Source organism: Centropristis striata, chromosome 7 (genome assembly GCF_030273125.1).
Source record: "Centropristis striata isolate RG_2023a ecotype Rhode Island chromosome 7, C.striata_1.0, whole genome shotgun sequence".
In the NCBI taxonomy this organism is placed as follows: domain Eukaryota; kingdom Metazoa; phylum Chordata; class Actinopteri; order Perciformes; family Serranidae; genus Centropristis; species Centropristis striata.
In genome coordinates this window covers 38,122,425-38,140,176 of record NC_081523.1, presented here as the reverse complement: position 1 = coordinate 38,140,176, position 17,752 = coordinate 38,122,425, and the positions used below count along the sequence as shown (strand labels likewise).

Here is a 17,752-nt window from a genome sequence, read left to right as displayed (position 1 = left end):
TGTTGATCACAGCTCATCAGTGTCTCGGAGGCTAATTATCCAACACCAGGTAAACATCATGCAACTGTCACACAGGAAGAGCACTAACTGCCACGTTATTTCACCTTTTATTTTATTTCACCACTACAGCACCCAGAAGCATTGTCACCTTCTATCCATCATGCTATAGGAACAGCACACCATTAGTTTTACACATATCAGGCCATTAGTGACAAGCTACGTCTATAGTTTATTTATTACTGTGGAGCATTTTCAAAACATACAGTTGGTATATTCATGTTACCAACAGGTGTTACAGGTTAAAAGCAGCATTGTTCGATTGTTTCAGCCACTTCACTTTCAGAGCAACATTAGTAATAATTAAGAGTTATGTCTAGCTGTGAGTCTAAGATCTAAACAGGCGGCAACCTCCTGGTCTGAGCAGGGAGGCAAACCAGGAAGTGCCTTAAGTTGCATTCTACCAAAAGTTCCAGCAGGGGGCGCTAAGTTTGGCTGCAGAAAGATTTCTGTCCATTTATTTCAATGCAAAATGGGAAAACTTCTCACTTGATTTATTACCTCAGATTTTTTTTTAGGACAAACGAAAACCTTCAAGACAACTCACTTTTATCATCAGGATTAAATTCAAACAGGGACAGTCATTCTAGATTTAATCGTCCTGTAAGTCGTCATGTTTCCTATAGAGTGGCCTCTGGTGGTGGCTGCTGTGTATTACCAGTTTAAATAGACTGACTAAGCTTCTTTATTTACACCATGCTGCTAACTGCTTATTATCCATCAGTCCACTACTAATCCATCCCAGTAGCTTAATGTGATGTGTTGAGGCTTACTGCCCTGGGATTTACATCCCATTAAAGTTCAATCCTGATTCAAGATTTTCACCTGGCTGACAAACTCATATTAGCATGCACGTGTTTCAAAAATCTGAATTTTCTTCAGGTGTGTTTTTTTAAAACCAAAATTTAACAGGAAAAACACAAAACCCACCTTGACTAAGGCCCAGTGACAGCACACATTAAGAAATAATGATCACTAAATGTTGACAGTGGTTCTTTAGGGCAGCTATTCTCAACCTTGGGGTCGGGACCCCAATTGGGGTCGTGAGATGATTTCTGGGGGTCGCCAAATCATTTTGGAAGTCAGCTCTGTCTCCACTGTGTTAAAGTGTTCACGTGTTAATGTGTTTTAGTCTTTTTGGTCATTTCGGGGTTTTTTTGTCGTTTTGTGTCTTTTTTTTTGTCATTTTGTGTCTTTTCTTGGTCAATTTGTGTCTTTTTTGGTCATTTTGTTTCCTATTCGGTCATTTTGTGTCTTTTTTGGTCATTTTGTTTCCTTTTGGTCATTTTGTGTCTTTTCTTTGTCATTTTGTATCTTTTTTTAGTCATTATGTCTTTTTTTGGTCATTTTGTATCTTTTCTGCGTCATTTTGTGTCTTTTTTGGTAATTTTATGTCTTTTTTAGTCATTTTGTCTTTTTTTGGTCATTTTGTTTCTTTTCTGCGTCATTTTGTGCCTTTTTGGTAATTTTGTGTCTTTTTTGGTCATTTTGTTTCCTTTTTTTTGGTCATTTTGTGTCTTTTTAGTCATTTTGTGTCTTTTTGTGGTCATTTTGTTTGTTTTTTGGGTGATCTGAACTGTGCGTGTGAGATTGTCGCGGACAACATGCATGTTAAATTGGGGGTCGCGACTCAATAAGGTCGAGAACTACTGCTTTAGGGAGTTAGAGACAGACAGTCCTCACAAGAATGGTAAAATAAACGTGTGTGTTTGTGAGAGAGGCAGAGTGAGAGAGGCAGAGGAGAAGCAGCAGTAGAGTGCAGAGTGACAGACAGAGGGAGGAGGGAGGACAGAGGAGTGCTCTGTCGGGCAGCTCTCCAGCCCGGCTCTCCCTTTGAACCGGAGGATCCCGCTCCTACCTGGCCATGTCATCCGGCCTGTGCAGGAAGTGGAGGAGCACGGTGCGAGCGCTCAGGACTCGCCGTGGGACGGGAGCAGGAGAAGGTGGAGGAGGCGCTGTGAGTCTGCTGTTATTTTTAGTCTCTCCTCCCTCCCAGGGCTAGGCTAATCCGCCGCTGCACAGGCTTATCCAGATTGGAGGTAGGACACACAGACAGGGGGGTTAAGCGCTTGCTCCTGAGGGACGCTGACTTTGGTTGTGATGTCGTCTAAACTGGCCCAACTGAGCCAGATCATGCTGAAGCGGGATTTTGCTAGTCAGGGCTGTGGGTTTGACAGGGCAGGGGGACCACGGCCGCTCTGAGGACGCTCCTCTGCTGCCATGAGTCTGGAGTGGCTCCCGACCGGCTGCTGTGCCGGCTACCCCAGCTGGCATCGGTGCAGGCCGGCGGAGACGGGCAAGATTGCGGCCTCAGATGGCAGCAGGGAAGGGGGAGGCAGCACGGACAGTGGGGGGACCAGGATCCAGCTGATGGGGCTGGACACTGACCAGCTGAAAGGCAGCCTGGTGGTCCTCTACGCACCTGCTGGGAACTCCTGTCTGCTCAGATTGGTGGGACATGGATGGATGGATGGATGGATGGATGGATGGATGGATGGATGGATGGACGGACGGATGGATGGATGGATGGATGGATGGATGGATGGATGAATGGATAGATAGATAGTAGAGTGTGCTGATGTGGCGTGTTGTGTCCGCTGGTTGTCTGCTGCTTTTAAAGAGCCTCATATTTGAACTGTATGTGTTTATTTTGACATTTTGTATTATGTATCTTCATACATACAGCTCTAAATGCTTCAAGAATTAGTTGAAAGATTCTCAACCTTCTTGGAATCACAATTGACAATAATTGAAAATGTACTAATGGCCAAAAACTTCAGCAAAGTAGTTTGAGTGTTTTGGGTCAGCTGGACTGCTTCATCATGCCCTACAGTGTTTTACAAGTCCACCTTTCAGATCCTCAGAATCCAACAGGAATCACTACACAACTTCATACTGTTGTCTAGTGTTAAATTTAACTTGGTCTTAAACTGTGGGAAAATACCCTGAGTCAAGTGAGACTTTGATCAAACATAGAAGACACATTGTTAGAATAGTGTAAACCAGTGTTATAGCTCATCTCTGGCTGTAAAAGTCAGCCAAATGTCTTCACTCTTCTTCAGTGTAAATACCACAATTCTTATTGCGGAGCAAGTCTCGACTTTTTTGCCAAGATGTCAGTGAGCTGTGAAGTATTGATGTGTTGCTGAGTGGTACCTGTGCAATGTGTGTGTGTGTGTGTGTGTTCTTGTACTGCCTACATAGTGAGGACCGGAACACATTTTTAACCAACAGAGTGAGGACTTTTTTGCGAAGTGAGGACATTTCAGCCGGTCCTCACTTTTTTGAAGGCTTTTTGGGGGTTCAGACTTTGTTTTAGGGTAAAGGTTAACGGTGTGTGTGTGTGTGTGTGTGTGTGTGTGTGTGTGTGTGTGTGTGTGTGTGTTCTTGTACTGCCTACATAGTGAGGACCGGAACACATTTTTAACCAACAGAGTGAGGACATTTTTGCGAAGTGAGGACATTTCGGCCAGTCCTCACTTTTTTAAAGGCTTTTTGGGGGTTCAGACTTTGTTTTAGGGTTAAGGTTAACAGTGTGTGTGTGTGTGTGTGTGTGTGAGAGGGAGAGAGAGAGAGGCAGTGAAGCACAGCAGACTCTGACACAGAGTGACAGTCAGTGATGCTTACATTATTTGGTGGCTTTTAATTGTGTGCAGACAGCAGAGAGAAAGAGAGAGCTGTGTGTGTGTGTGTGTGTGTGTGTGTGTGTGTGTGTGTGTGTGTGTTTGTGCTCGCAAAGGAAGAAAGAGCTGAACGTGTAAATGTCAGAGTGCTTTTATATGGTGCACATAGCCCATTATGACAATAAGATAAATGGTTTTGAATGAACTCATTAACTAAACAAAGTAGTGATATCATTGTCACATGATGAAACAGAAGTGTGTTTCAGTGGTGATGTGTAACAGTTTTAGCACTCACAGATAATTGGTCTCTGGAGGACCTCGAGAGGCCGGACTGAGTTGTCTAATGGACTGTAATAAAAGTTAGAAATCAGTAGAAAAGATGTTGTTGAATATATTTGTTAATTAAACAGCATGTTTGCTGGAGTGTGGTGGAGAGTTGGAGAGTTTCGATGAAGCTGAAAGCTGTAGTGAGAAAATTGGAAAGTTCACACAATAACCTGCAGCTCTGAAGGAGATTTAATTCATCTTCAAATAGTTTCTAAAACAGTTTCACCTGTCGCTCTGCTGCACAGATTTAATTTAAACAGTTTAAAGTGTTATTCAGACCGAACTCATGTAACAAAAACATCCAAGAAAGGTAGAAGGAGGCTTGACTGTTTCATTTTCAAAATGAATATGCAACAGGGAAACACAAAGCCAGTGAAAGCCTGTGAACTGTTGCTGCTTCAGCTTCCAGACCTGCTCAGAAAACATGGAGAACTGTGTTTTGAAGCAGATCTGTGTTGTGTTGGAGCTGCAGTCTTTATTCAGAGACAAACTGAAGTGAACACTGTACATTTCCCCCACTTCACAGCTCTGCTGCTGATTTCTGCTGCTCTGATAGCCAACAGCTGAGCAGCTCATCCTCTCTGTCTCTCTCTCTCTCTCTCTCTCTCTCTCTCTCTCTCTCTCTCTCTCTCTCTCTCTCTCTCGCTCGACCACACACTCACTAAGCTCACTCTACGCACTGAGCCGTTCCTGAAAAGACCCACACTACTGCGTTCCAAATCACATACTTTTTCTTTTTACTTGTAGTATGTACTGCATGTACCATTACAAAGTGTAATGGCACCATGCACATTGACCCTCTTGCTCATATATACGCTGTGCAGAGGATTGTGGGTTATAATAGCTTTTTCATACTACAAAATGCAACAGAATTTAATAGTACGTCCTTATTGCATACTGCTTTTTAGGGCTGGGACATATATTGATAGAAAAATATATTGATATAATTTTAAATGTGATATGGAATTAGACCATATTGCATATATCAATATAGTTTAAATGTTTTTCTTTCTTTATATACAAATGCTGCCCTTACTAGGGTTTGTCCTATTTAGTTATTTTTTAATGTTCGTTATTCCTTTCTCATATAAATATAGTTATTTCAGAAAAAGATTGGCCTATTTTATTTAATAGGCTATTTTTATTTGAGATATTTTTTATTTAAATGTGCACTTTATGGAGCTTTAATTTAAAAAAGATGTTCTGTTGTTATACAGTATTTATATTCACTTAAATGAACGGTTTCAATAAAACTACTTGTGACATGTCATATTTGACTTTGGCTTTGACTGAACATTTGCTCTCACTTTGCGATAAAAATATCAGGATATATATCGTATATCGATATTCAGCCTAAATGTATCAGGATATGACTTTTAGTCCATATCGCCCAGCCCTACTGCTTTTGGCACACTATGTATTGGGACATATAAAATGTTTTTCTGACATACTAAATAGTATAGTAGTATAGGTATTAAAACCATTTGAAGGCATTTTCGTGTGTATTATCTCATTAAAAAACCTGGATGGAAGTGATGACTGCAGCATAACTTTTTCTCCAGAGACTGTGGCCTTTACAGTGTTTCTGCTGTGGCTCAGTTGGTTCAATCCCTGACCATGGCAGTCTACATATAGTCTACAGATAAATTGCTCCCGATGCTGCGTTCATTGGTGTGTGAATGAATTCCTGATGGTGGCAGGTTTAGGGAAGCCTCGGCCACCAGTGTATGAATGTGTGTGTGAATGGTTGAAAGTACATTACTTGAGTACGTGTACTCAAATATTCCTTCGTACAGCAGTCACATATTATTCAGTGTCTGTTGGGTGTCGCTAATGTTCAACACATGAATACCTTGGTGTTCAACATTACAGCAGTAACAGGTGAATTCTATGTGAGGGGGGAGTTTTACTGTTGAAACTAGTGGTCGGCCGATACGGGTTTTTTTAAGTCCGATACCGATTATTTTGACATCAGTCTTAACCTATCACTGATATGTGCTGCCGATTTTTTTGGGCCGATTCTTGAAGCCGATATTGCCTTTTCTCCCTCCATTTACATGATAAAAATGACACAATGATGACAAATGTTACACAAGTCTCAATTTAAACAAAAAAAGAAACATTTATTAACAAAACAAACAAACATATTAACAGTTGGATATCAAACAATGTGTATGTTGTTCTCGGCCTGGAGGTGGTGGCGCCTCAGATGATCCACATATCTGATGTGTTTTTCTTTTTTCTGGTATCAGCAGCAGCTCACCAGAGAATGGAGATGTTGCACCGAGCCTTGCCTGCTGTTGGCTCAGTGAAATGGGCTCATTGATCGGCGAACGCACGCATGTATCGGCCGATGCCGATAAAAGTAAAAAAAGCAAATATCGGCCCGATATATTGGCCGGCCGATATATCAGTCGGCTGATATATTGGTCGACCTCTAGTTGAAGGCTTTATTTTCCTGAGGGAATTCAACAAGCTGTAATCAGGATGTTAATGTCCAATATTAACTTGAACTGCAACCATCAGTCAATTTATTTCATAAGTTGATCAACAGAAAATGAATGGACAACTATTTTGATAATAGTTTAATTGTTTTAGTCATTTTTCCAAGGAAAACATGCCAAAGTTTCTATGATTTGAGCCTTTGTTTTTCTCTATTTGATACCATTGTAAAATGACTATCTTTGAACTCTTGAATCTTTGAGTCTGACAAAACAGGACAAAATAAGCTTTAGCTGAGCTGTAATATTAACTGAGTGGCTGTAGCTCTGAGTGCCTGAGTGGAGAGCACACTGAGGCTTTTAGCCAATAGGAACACTCCAGGAACTAACAGGGCATACATAATTAAAACTTGGTGCGTGTGTCTGTTGGGTGCATGTTCTAAAACAGGTGATGGTCTCCTTCACGCTCGTGTAACTAGCATACAACGTTGGTGTGTGTTTGTGTGTGAGTGTGTGTTTCTTGCCTGTCTTGCCGTACATCACAGCAGTGTGGCATTCCTCTGGGAGAAAGTGGTTCTGAGTCAGGGACGTCGTCCACTTTCTGTAACTGAGGAGTCCCACAGGAAGTAGTAACCCAACTCAGTAACAACACACACTTAAACCCACACACTCTAAAAGTTGTGTAAAATTTATTGTGAGATGCAATAATCTATTTAACAAATAAATATTCTAGAAATATGGGCTACGGTGGTGTAGTGGTTAGCGGTCTCGCCTCACTGTGAGAGACTGTTCTGTGTGGAATTTGCATGTTCTCCCCGTGTCAGCGTGGGTTCTCACCGGGTCCTCCGGCTTCCTCCCACAGTCCAAAAACATGCACTTAGTTTTAATGGTGACTCGTAGGTGTGAATGAGAGCGTGATTTAGAGATGTTCCGATACCTTTTTTTCCTCCCGATACCGATTCCGATACTTGTGCTGCGGGTATCGGCCGATACCGAGTACCGATCTGATACCAGTATGTTATAAAAAAAATATCATGCTACACCTGCATGCACACACACTCAGCAGCAGAGAAATAGAAAAACTGAATTATGTATAAAAAAAAATGACGAAAATGAAGGACATTTTCACTTTAATTTTAGTTATAGTTAGTTAGTTTTGTAACCACAAAATACAGTTTCAGTTATCTTTTTTATTTTTATTTCAGTTAACAAAGATGTTTTTTCAATTCTTGTTTTTGTTATTTCGTTAGTTTTCGTTACCTATAATAACCTTGCTGAGAACAGAGCGGAAACAAATAACAAACATCAGAAAGAAGAAAACAGAAATAAGGAGACTCTCCATTGCAGCCTCTTCCTCCTCTCCTCTCTCTGTTTTTCCTGGTTTTTGAAAAGGGCTGCAGCCTTGATGGGTGTCATCAGGGCTCAGCACACACACATCACTGTTTGGTGTGTGTGTGTGTGTGTGTGTGTGTGTGTGAGTGAGAGAGAGCAGTGAGTTGAAAGGGATGAGGGCAGATGTCTGCTAGAATAGATGTCCAATTACAATTATACACCAGCCAGGCAGTGAGACAGAGAGGACAACATGCTGCTGCTGTTATTGACATGATACTGACTGTTCTTTCCCAGAGGTCAGTTCTCACACCCACACATGCCCTTTCATCTGGGGTGTGTGTGTGTGTGTGTGTGTGTTCTTGTACTTCCCACATATGAGGACCGGAACACATTTTTAACCAACAGAGTGAGGACATTTTTGCGAAGTGAGGACATTTCGGCCGGTCCTCACTTCTTTAAAGGCTTGTTCAAGGTTTCAGGTTACATCAGGTTTATGTTAGGGTTAGGGTTGGGCATTTAGTTGTGATGGAAAATAGGGCTGGGCAATATATCGATATATTTTTAAATGTGATATTGAATTACACCGCATTATATTGCATATATATGTATATTTCAGGGTTTTTTTTCTTTCTATATAAATGCTGCCCTTACTAGGGTTTGTCATATTTAGTTCTTTTGCAATGTTCATTATTTTTTTCTCATATAAATTCTTTATTTATTCTATTTCAGGAAAAGATTGGCCTATTTTATTCCATTGGCGATTTTAATTTAAGATATTTTTTTATTTAAAAGTGCACTTTATGAGGCTTTGATTTAAAAATGGTACTCCTTTTGTTATATAGTATTTATGTTCAGTTGAATAAACAGTTTCAAAAAAATTACTTGTGACATGTAATATTTGGCTTTGACTGAACATTTACTCTCACTTTGAGATAAAAAAAAATATCGGGATATATATCGTATATCGATACTAGCTTAAATATATCGGGATATGACTTTTGGTCCATATTGCCCAGCCCTGGTGAAGGTTAGGGTAAGGGGCTAGGGAATTCACTCTTCAATGAGGGCCCTCACAAAGATAGAAGTACAAGGATGTGTGTGTGTGTGTGTGTGTGTGTGTGTGTGTGTGTTAATCTGGGTTAGTTCCTCTTCTTTATGCTGAGCCCCCAGTGATGTTCCTACTGTTCTACTGTATTTCTGTGGATATATATGTAGATATAAGGCTCAAAAAGCAATCTTAAAAGTGTAAAAGTCAAAGGATTATTGGTGTTCTGTGCTGACCCTGTGCTGTGTGTGTGTGTTCCCACAGAGCTCGGGGATGGAAGAGACGGTCTGGGAGCAGTACACAGTCACTCTGCAGCGGGTAAGCTCATTCAACTGTGTTGTTAAAATATCTATTCAGCAACATAAAGCATCTGAGGACCAAACAATGCATATCTTATACTTTCTGTTGAATCTTTGACTTTGACTCTCTGCATATCAGTCATCAAAGCTAGATTACAGTATCAGGACATCAGTTCATAAACACGTTTATTGGTTCTTCCCCCTAAACGGTTGTCTTCTGACTAGATATTTGTTTGTTTGTAGTTGTTTCTGACAGTAGAACTGACCTGATTCTAGTTAAACACACATGGGCAGCCTGTCCTCGCTGCTATGCGATTATATTGAGAAAGCAAAAAAGAGCACCAATGTGAGCATCATTACTTAGATTCACACCAACAACCCTGTCTTGGAATTCATCTGTAAGATTTTGAAAGAAATTACATTTTTAATCAATGTGGTGAAGTGAAAACATTGTTTCTGAATGTATCTGTTAGCCTGGCTAACACCAGACTATATCACAAATGAGATATAGTCTGGATACCACCAATTTCTCCATAGAGGAGGCGTGGTTTACGATCCTCCACAGCCGTTTATTGGGCGCTACGAATGTCTATCAAAAGCGTCTGTAGGTAGCTCTTAGCCAATCGGATCAGTTATACCAGATGACGTATGTAGAGCGACAGAAATTGATGTTTACATAGCCAGACTAGTCCATCTCTACTTTGGGACTAAAATGCTCAATTCTGCTTCTGCAACATTTTTCTGCAGCATGTTCTGACTCTGGCTGTTCACAGTCTACCAGCAGTGTTGGTGTGTGTGTGTGTGTGTGTGTGTGTGTGTGTCTGTGAGAGAGTGTTGATTGCTGCTTTGCTTCTCCAGTTCTCGCTTTCTGCAAGATTATTTATTTTTACGTCTAATTTCCCCTTCATGTCATTCAGGAACACACATTCACTGATTTTATGGCCAATAGATGACTGCTGCGGGTCTCTGGCGGCTCCGCTGTCCCCCGGCTCGTAGCCAGATCACCGTGGTTACAGCAGCAAGCGGTAGCGGGGCTAGTTGGTAGATTAGGGTTTGGCCAAATCCTGTCGGAGGCAAGGCAAAAACATGCTTTTTCGTGATGAAACAGGAGTGTAAAGTCAAACTTTGTTCTTCTTTTAAAATAAACTTTTGCTCTAAACTATCTAGAACACTGTCTACAGCTAGATCCAAAGAGAGCTTCGCGTCTGCTGCAGCCATGTTGGATCCAACTACAAAACTACAAGCTTCCGTCTGTCCAATAGTACGCGTCACCGTCCCTCCCCGTTCTGTTGGATCCCTAAAACAGGGCTAAGAATCTGCTATAGACACCAGACCCTTTCGCACTTCGTTAAAAATTAAATTAGAAATTAAATCGAGCGCGCAAGGCAATGTGGGTATACCCAGGCTAGCACTTGGTATAGGTGAGGGAAAGATGTGTGTTTTGTTTGAATATTGAATAAAAAAACAACGCTGCCACAACATTGATCTAGCAGCCTGAACAGTGTGTCATGTCAACACAGGACTCTAACTTCTCTCTGACATCACAGTCCTCTGCTTTTAAGGTAAACATCTACCTCCACCATCTCCCTGCCACTTGTGCAGTACAAGGAGGTGACATTAACCATAATCACAGCAGCTACCATGTTTCTTCCTAAATGTACAAAGTTAAACCTTGTAGTGTTTCATATGGACTGATGCAGTGTACAGTCAGAATCTCCAGGAGTGTAACTAACACCAGTCAAAACTCTTCCCCCAGTTTGACTCAGTGTTACTGTGACATTCTGTCTTTTTCTCTAGGACTCTAAGATGGGATTCGGCATCGCTGTGTCAGGTGGGCGTGACAACCCCAATGTGGACAACGGAGAGACGTCAATCATCGTGTCAGACGTGCTGCAGGGAGGACCAGCAGATGGATTACTCTTGTAAGTCTGTCAATCAGTGAGCAACAATCTCCTTAGTGCTACATGCCTCAGTTGGTATATTTCTAGAAAGTTTTCCAGGAATTTTCCAAGGGAAGATAAGCTCAGCAATTTTGGGAATTTTGCACATAAATTGCATAACTTTTAACCCTCGAGGCACCTTGGGGCCCTAAAATGGACATTCTACATGTCGAAGTAACCTTGGTTAAGATACTGAACCCCAAATTATTGAAAAGCGGTGATCCACTAATTGGAAGGTTGGTGGTTCAATCCCTGACAGTGGCAGCCTACATGTGGAAGTGTCCTTGGACAGATACTGAACCCCGAATTGCTCCCGATCCTGCGTTCACATTGGGTTGTGAATGGTGAACTGATGGTAGCAGGTAGTGATGTGCCAGTGAAGCCTCATGAACCATTTTCATTGTTTTCTGAGCCCACTAGGTGGTGCTCTCTGTTCAACAAAGAGCTGAAAGCACACTCAATTATCATTGCTCAAGCCTTTTTCTTTAAACCAATAGCACCATCCAGTGGGCTCAGAAAATAATGACAATGGTTCATGAGGCTTCATTGGCACATCACGAGTAGCAGGTGACAACATTTAGTGTAGCCTCAGCCACCAGTATGAATGTGTGTGTACGAGTGAATAAGCACTGGATATTGGGCCATCACAAACTCAGACCCTGGTTGCCATGGCAGCCATTTTTTAAATAGCCTCACTTTGCACCGCATTACGTCAACTTCCTGATATGATATCCTGGCATGCTTTTACCAATTGATTCCTTAGATCTTTTTGATAAGATAGTTTCTATAGATATGATGTGTGAGCCCGCTGGCTGGCCGATGAACCCAATAGGTCACAGACAGAACATCAGAACGCCAAGGAACGCCCATTTTGTTGCATTTTCATTCATTTGTTATTGTTTTACATTGTCGAAAAACATATTTTCACTTGAACTTTTATGTAATTAATATTTGTGGTGTTGTAAACATGTGATCAGCAGCTTGGAGGCCCTGGTTCTATCTACTTGTAACAGCTGGCCGCCATTTTGGAAAGTTGCCGGCCATGGTCATCAGAATGTGAATATGGGATGGCCCAATATCCAGTCTTTTTCCAAATATATTAAGCTATATATGTACCAAATTTGGTGCTTTTATCACAAAATAGTTTAGCTATGCCGCCACTAATGTAACTGTCAATGCTTTTAATTTTAGTTTTAATTGCAATATAAATGTATTGCTCTTTTATTGCTGTTTGTTTTTATATTGTGTCTGCATTTATTGCTTGTCCTCAGCACCGTGTATAATGAGTGTTCTCCCTCAGTGTGTCCACGGCCTCAGCTCCACTACCAGCCACTGTTAGCCACCATGTACCTGACTCTTCTTTAGTCAGCACACTGATGAACACTGAGCTCATTATCCTCTGGATTATCTGGCCATAAATTCATCTCTGCAAAATGATTTGTTTCTGCATTCAAGTTTAGTGGAATTTCAACTGAAGCAGGATTGTTATATTTGACGTTATGATTTTTATTTTGTCCTCATAGTATTTGTGTGTATCTTTTTTTTTGTCCAGTGAGAATGATCGTGTCATTCAGGTCAACTCCATCTCCATGGACAACGTGCCTCATTCCTTTGCTGTGCAGTCCCTTCGTAAATGTGGTAAAGTGGCTAAAGTAGTGAGTATCAACCACACATTCCATTCCATTCCACAATATTTTTATTATCTTTCACAAGAACATTGTGATTGTCTGCGAGTTTGACTGCTGTGTGTCACTAAAACCAATGAGTCCCTCTGCTTTTCATATGTCTTCCAGCAGAGTCTATAACAGTGGTTCCCAACCTTTTTCTTCAGGGACCCACATTTTTACCATTGTAAACTTTGGCGACCCCCCCTATTGTCCATTGCTTCTATGAAGCCAAACTCAATTTGACCATCATGGTACCCTCTCTTTTTCTTTTTGAGATATTCAGCATTTTCGTCTCCCTGACGCTTCACCATTTTTCCCTTAGCTCTGTTTCTGTTGTTAGGTGAGGTTACCGCTAGGTGAGGTTACCGCTAAGTGAAGTAACCGCTAGGTGAGGTTACCACTAGGTGAGGTTACCTGTGTATACTGCAGGAGGGATGTTACACATGTCCTTATTCTTGCGGTATAGCCTTTATTTTTAAACATATTCAGCATTTTCGTCTCCCCGACGCTTCGCCATTTTCCCCTTAGCTCTGTTTCTGTTGTTAGGTGAGGTTACCACTAGGTGAGGTTACCGCTAGGTGAGGTTACCACTAGGTGAGGTTACCGCTAGGTGAGGTTACCACTAGGTGAGGTTACCGCTAGGTGAGGTAACCACTAGGTGAGGTTACCGCTAGGTGAGGTTACCTGTGTATACTGCAGGAGGGATGTTACACATGTCCTTATTCTTGCGGTATAGCCTTTATTTTTAAACATTTCTATAGTGATTTTTCTATTTAAATAAATGAATAAATGTTTAATGTAGCCCTTATTTAGTTGTTTTTGTCCCACTAATGAATTAAATGCTGACTCATCTATATTTAACACATTAGATTTATTGTGTTAACCCCCCTAGGGGGGGTCGGGCACCCCCTGTTAGGAATCACTGGTCTATAACATGCTCCGTTATTTCCATATTTCAAAGATCATGTCTTCTTTTTGATTTCTGTTGTTGTATGAACTACAGTAGTCCTGTAAACAAACAGACATGTACTGAAAGGTCTGAGGCCGACACTGAGTCATCACTGCAGCCCTGCAAACACAGAAAACATCAAACAAAATCACACCTTCAACACCAAACAGCAGTGTGGACACACACACAAAAACACACGTGTGTGACACAGTTAAATGTTCTAAAATGTATGTAAGATATTGTCATTTTTATTGCATACATTCTCATTCCTTCAAAAGCTGAGATATACATTACTCACAATGCAACTGGACTGCCACCAGCTGGATCAGATAAGGGTGTGTCATGCTAGTAGACCTAATGTCTGTCAGGCAGACAAATCTACCAGATTTATGTCTTTGCTCTGCTCTCTTATGGTGTCATATTTGAGTCATAATTGATTCAATAGTATTTAAGTATTTGTGATTGCTATGTTGGTTTTATTTAACGTTGCATCATTAATTGTGATGGTTAGTTACCGTATTTCCTCAATAAATAGCCAGTCTCATATCATGGCTGGGGGCGTTGTTTACATGAACAAATAAAGGCCGGATCCAAGCACAGGCCGGATCAAAACAAAAAAGGATTTTTTTTAAAAAACAGGAAAAGAAAAGATAAAGAAACCTGAACAAGGATATGATCAGATGTTTGTATGTATGTATGTTCGTAAATTAAGACGAGCGCCATCCTCTGCTTCAGACAGACAGCCTGTTTACAATTTATTTTATGTTCTAATCCATACTACTATTATTATTATTAGTAGTATTTCGGTAGAATGCAGCTTAAGGCACTTCCTGGTTGGCCTCCATGCTCAGACCCGGAGGTTGCCGCCTTCCCATAATGTGTCAAAAGTCCTTGCTCCAAGCGAGCAGAGCTCCATCGCGAGCGAACACGGGGGACCAGCAGACTTTAAAGAGTCTGCTGGTTTTAAAGGCTTCAAAGTGGTCTGATGGGATTTGCTTTAATCAGAGCTTATAAGTCTGCTATTGTGAGCATTTCTTTTACAATACATTTTACATGTACTGTATATTTAGAAAATGTTGGAGAGGAGGGCACATTTCATATCTTGCAGGACGAGTCGGCTCTGGTGAGGAAGACATGAGTGCAGAGCAAAGACATGAACTGTTTGCTATGTTGTAGCAGTGTACAGCTACTGGAACATAGTGTGTGTGTGCATGTGTGTGTGCCTGGGTGCCTCTCGCTCTGCTGCAGCTCTAAAAGTAGCAGTAGTTCTCTCCCGTGTGTATACTGGACTAATCTCACTGCTCCACACAGCTAAATATAAAAGCCTGACATATCGAGGGAATCTGATTTGCTGCTTTGAATAACCACTTCTGTCTATGAGAGTTAGAGGAAGAAGACATTTAATTTGAGGCTATTTTCTTTTTTAAGCTTTTCATTTAAAGTAGATTTGTCATCTTATTGATCAAACAAGTAACACATGAAGTTGTCTGCCTGCTTTTGTTCTTTTTTTTTTACAACCAAAAATAAGATGACAAGGATGTTGTTTCTGCACTGTTGTTTTTGATGAGGAGCAGAACAAGAAGATTTTTGACAGGAATGTTTACTTAGTTCCAACGTTTTCTTGTTAGGTTGAGCCTGGTGAAGCTGCTCTGTAGTGTCTTTAGTTTCACTTTAGAGCTCAGTGTTTTATTGCAGTCTAATGTGTTTCACTTTGCGGCATCTGTGTGTTGCAATAGGGCTGTTTCCACTACCGGCAATACCCGGAATGAGGCAGGTCTCACTCTCCGAAAAGCCCCTAATTTGAATACGAGCAGTCCAGAGCCGGCTTTTGTCTGGACTTTTTTTGTCCCTGTTGAAGAGCAGGGTCTTTTTTCTCCCCTGAAAACAGCCTGGTTACTGATTGGATAGATCGCTAAGCGGGATGTGACGTAGTACTTTACAGGACAACAACACACGCCATTTGTAAAAGCCGGCGAAGCAGCAGTTGCCAACTTAGCGACTTTGTTGCTAAATTTAGCAACTTTTCAAACCCCATTAGCGACTATTTTTCAAGAAAGCAATTGGAGACAAATCTAGCGACTCCTTCTTACTCTTCTTTAACGGCAGTTAGCTACAGTTAGCTCTGTAGCAGTATAGTGTGTATGTGCTGCTGCTACAGGAGGTGTTCACTTGTTCATGATCAGTGGAGACTGGAGACGCATAATTAGCCATGCTGCTTTCAGCTGCTGACGTTGTGCACAGTTAGTGAACCTCCAGAGTCTCTAAATCCCTCTGGGGGCTAACTTGTAATGGAGACACGCAGAGTGAGAAGACTTTTGGGAGGGTGTGACCTGAGACTTTCCCAGTGGCCACTTTTCCCCCCTATTTGAAAGATGACTAATGGCAACCCACAGCACAAGTGTTTGTTGTTTGCTAATTGAAATACCTGCCAGGACTTCTGCAAGAAAAATCATAAAAAATACTGCACAAAACATCACAAGTATTCATTGGAGTAGCTTAACTAACTTAAAAAACTAGAAATCAGGATTTGAAACAGTTTCTGCCGCTCTAAATGGAAGGAGTGTATGCTAACTTGGTGTTGAGTCCAGGATCTCTATGTTTATGTTATTGTCCACATAGTAGCATTAATAACCTTGTTTAAAATTACTTCAAATTAACACATTTGGAGAATGGTGGGGAGATACTTCTTCTCATCTGATGTTTTTTCCTTCTCTGTCAGACGGTCAAAAGACCTCGTAAGGTGGCGGTCCACTCACTGAAGCAGCCCCCCTCCCCAGGCGCAGACAGTCGGGAGTACACCCCCTCCACCCACTACTATGATGCTGATAATGACAACGGTTGGTACCGTGACGAAGGCCGGGACCACACCTCAGACAGCAAAGGATATCTGGACCCTGAGTACAGAGGGGGGCGGGACTCAAACCAGAGAGGAAGGAGTCGCGGGAGGAGCCAGGAGAGAAGCTCACCCAGCCCGGAGAGATCCAGGAGGGACGGCAGCCGGGGGCGAGCCCTGGACACCAGCGCCGACCGCCAGAGGTACCACAGTCGAGGTCGCAGCCCCGGGGACAGTTACCGCATGGAGGACAAGTACGAGCGTGGAGAAGGAGGAGGAGGAAGAGGAGGGAGGTATAGGAGCAGGGACCAGCTCAATGACAACCCTCCATCCCCTGAACCAAGCAGAGAGCTGGAGCCTCTGGAGAAACCTGTCAACGTCCTGCTGGTGAAGAACAGACCCAGTGAAGGTAAAACACAGCCGCCGCCAGCTTACCTGGGATAGAATGAGATTCACAGATTTTTAAATGCATAATTAAAATGATAAAGGATTCTCAAAACTTTTGTTAAATTCTTCTTGATGCACACTGAAACACAATAATCACAGTTGTGCTTTATTTCAAGGTTGCAGCCTCTGAAAGACTTTAGACTTGAACAGGAACATGTTCCCAACTGGGGCATCACTGAGACAGGACCTCCTTCAGGGCTGCTCTAGTGGATTATATTACATTGTACAGGTGTCACTTTTTCTTGTCAGTCAGTGTTTGAATGAGCAGATAGCACAACACTTGGGGAAACGGGAGCAAAGAGTGTTGATCTTTTTTGGAGGATTTCCTTGTTTTCCACTGTATGCTGTGTTGTAGGGCCACCGCGATTAAATTAGCCTGATCGTCGGCGATATTTCCATTTTAAAATGCGGCTCTTCTGCATGTCTAATCAAGCACTTTCTACACCAGTAGTCCACCAACCACCAGGGGGTGGGGCTGTTTTTCTCCCCTGAAAAAAGCCTGGTTGCTGATTGGAAAGTTAAAGATATGTGCTGTTTGGTAGCAATTCTGTGATAGTTAGTTTTCCTGGTTATATCTAGTTTTGTGGAGATGCTTCAGGTTTTCAGCCAACCAAGTTACCGTCTAGATGTTATTACAGGGTGGTCTGTTGGTCCAGCTTCTAATAGCTCGACTATTTGATGGATTGCTATGACATGTTGTACAAACATTCAGGGCCCCCAGAGGATGGACACCAATGTCTTTGGTGATTCTCTGACTTTTCATCTACCTCCACCAGCAGGTTAACTTTTTTG

At 41.8% G+C, this 17,752-nt stretch overlaps 1 protein-coding gene across 1 annotated transcript in view; it reads left to right on the top strand.

The window, feature by feature from the left end:
- LOC131975366 (tight junction protein ZO-2-like) overlaps positions 1-17,752 on the top strand; it is a 112,442-nt gene that overhangs the window by 47,667 nt on the left and 47,023 nt on the right. The window contains exons 2-5 of the mRNA XM_059338026.1: positions 9,090-9,143; positions 10,922-11,046; positions 12,617-12,719; positions 16,400-16,922. Coding sequence (XP_059194009.1) covers positions 9,090-9,143; positions 10,922-11,046; positions 12,617-12,719; positions 16,400-16,922 — 805 coding nt within the window. The remainder of the gene's footprint in view (positions 1-9,089; positions 9,144-10,921; positions 11,047-12,616; positions 12,720-16,399; positions 16,923-17,752) is intronic.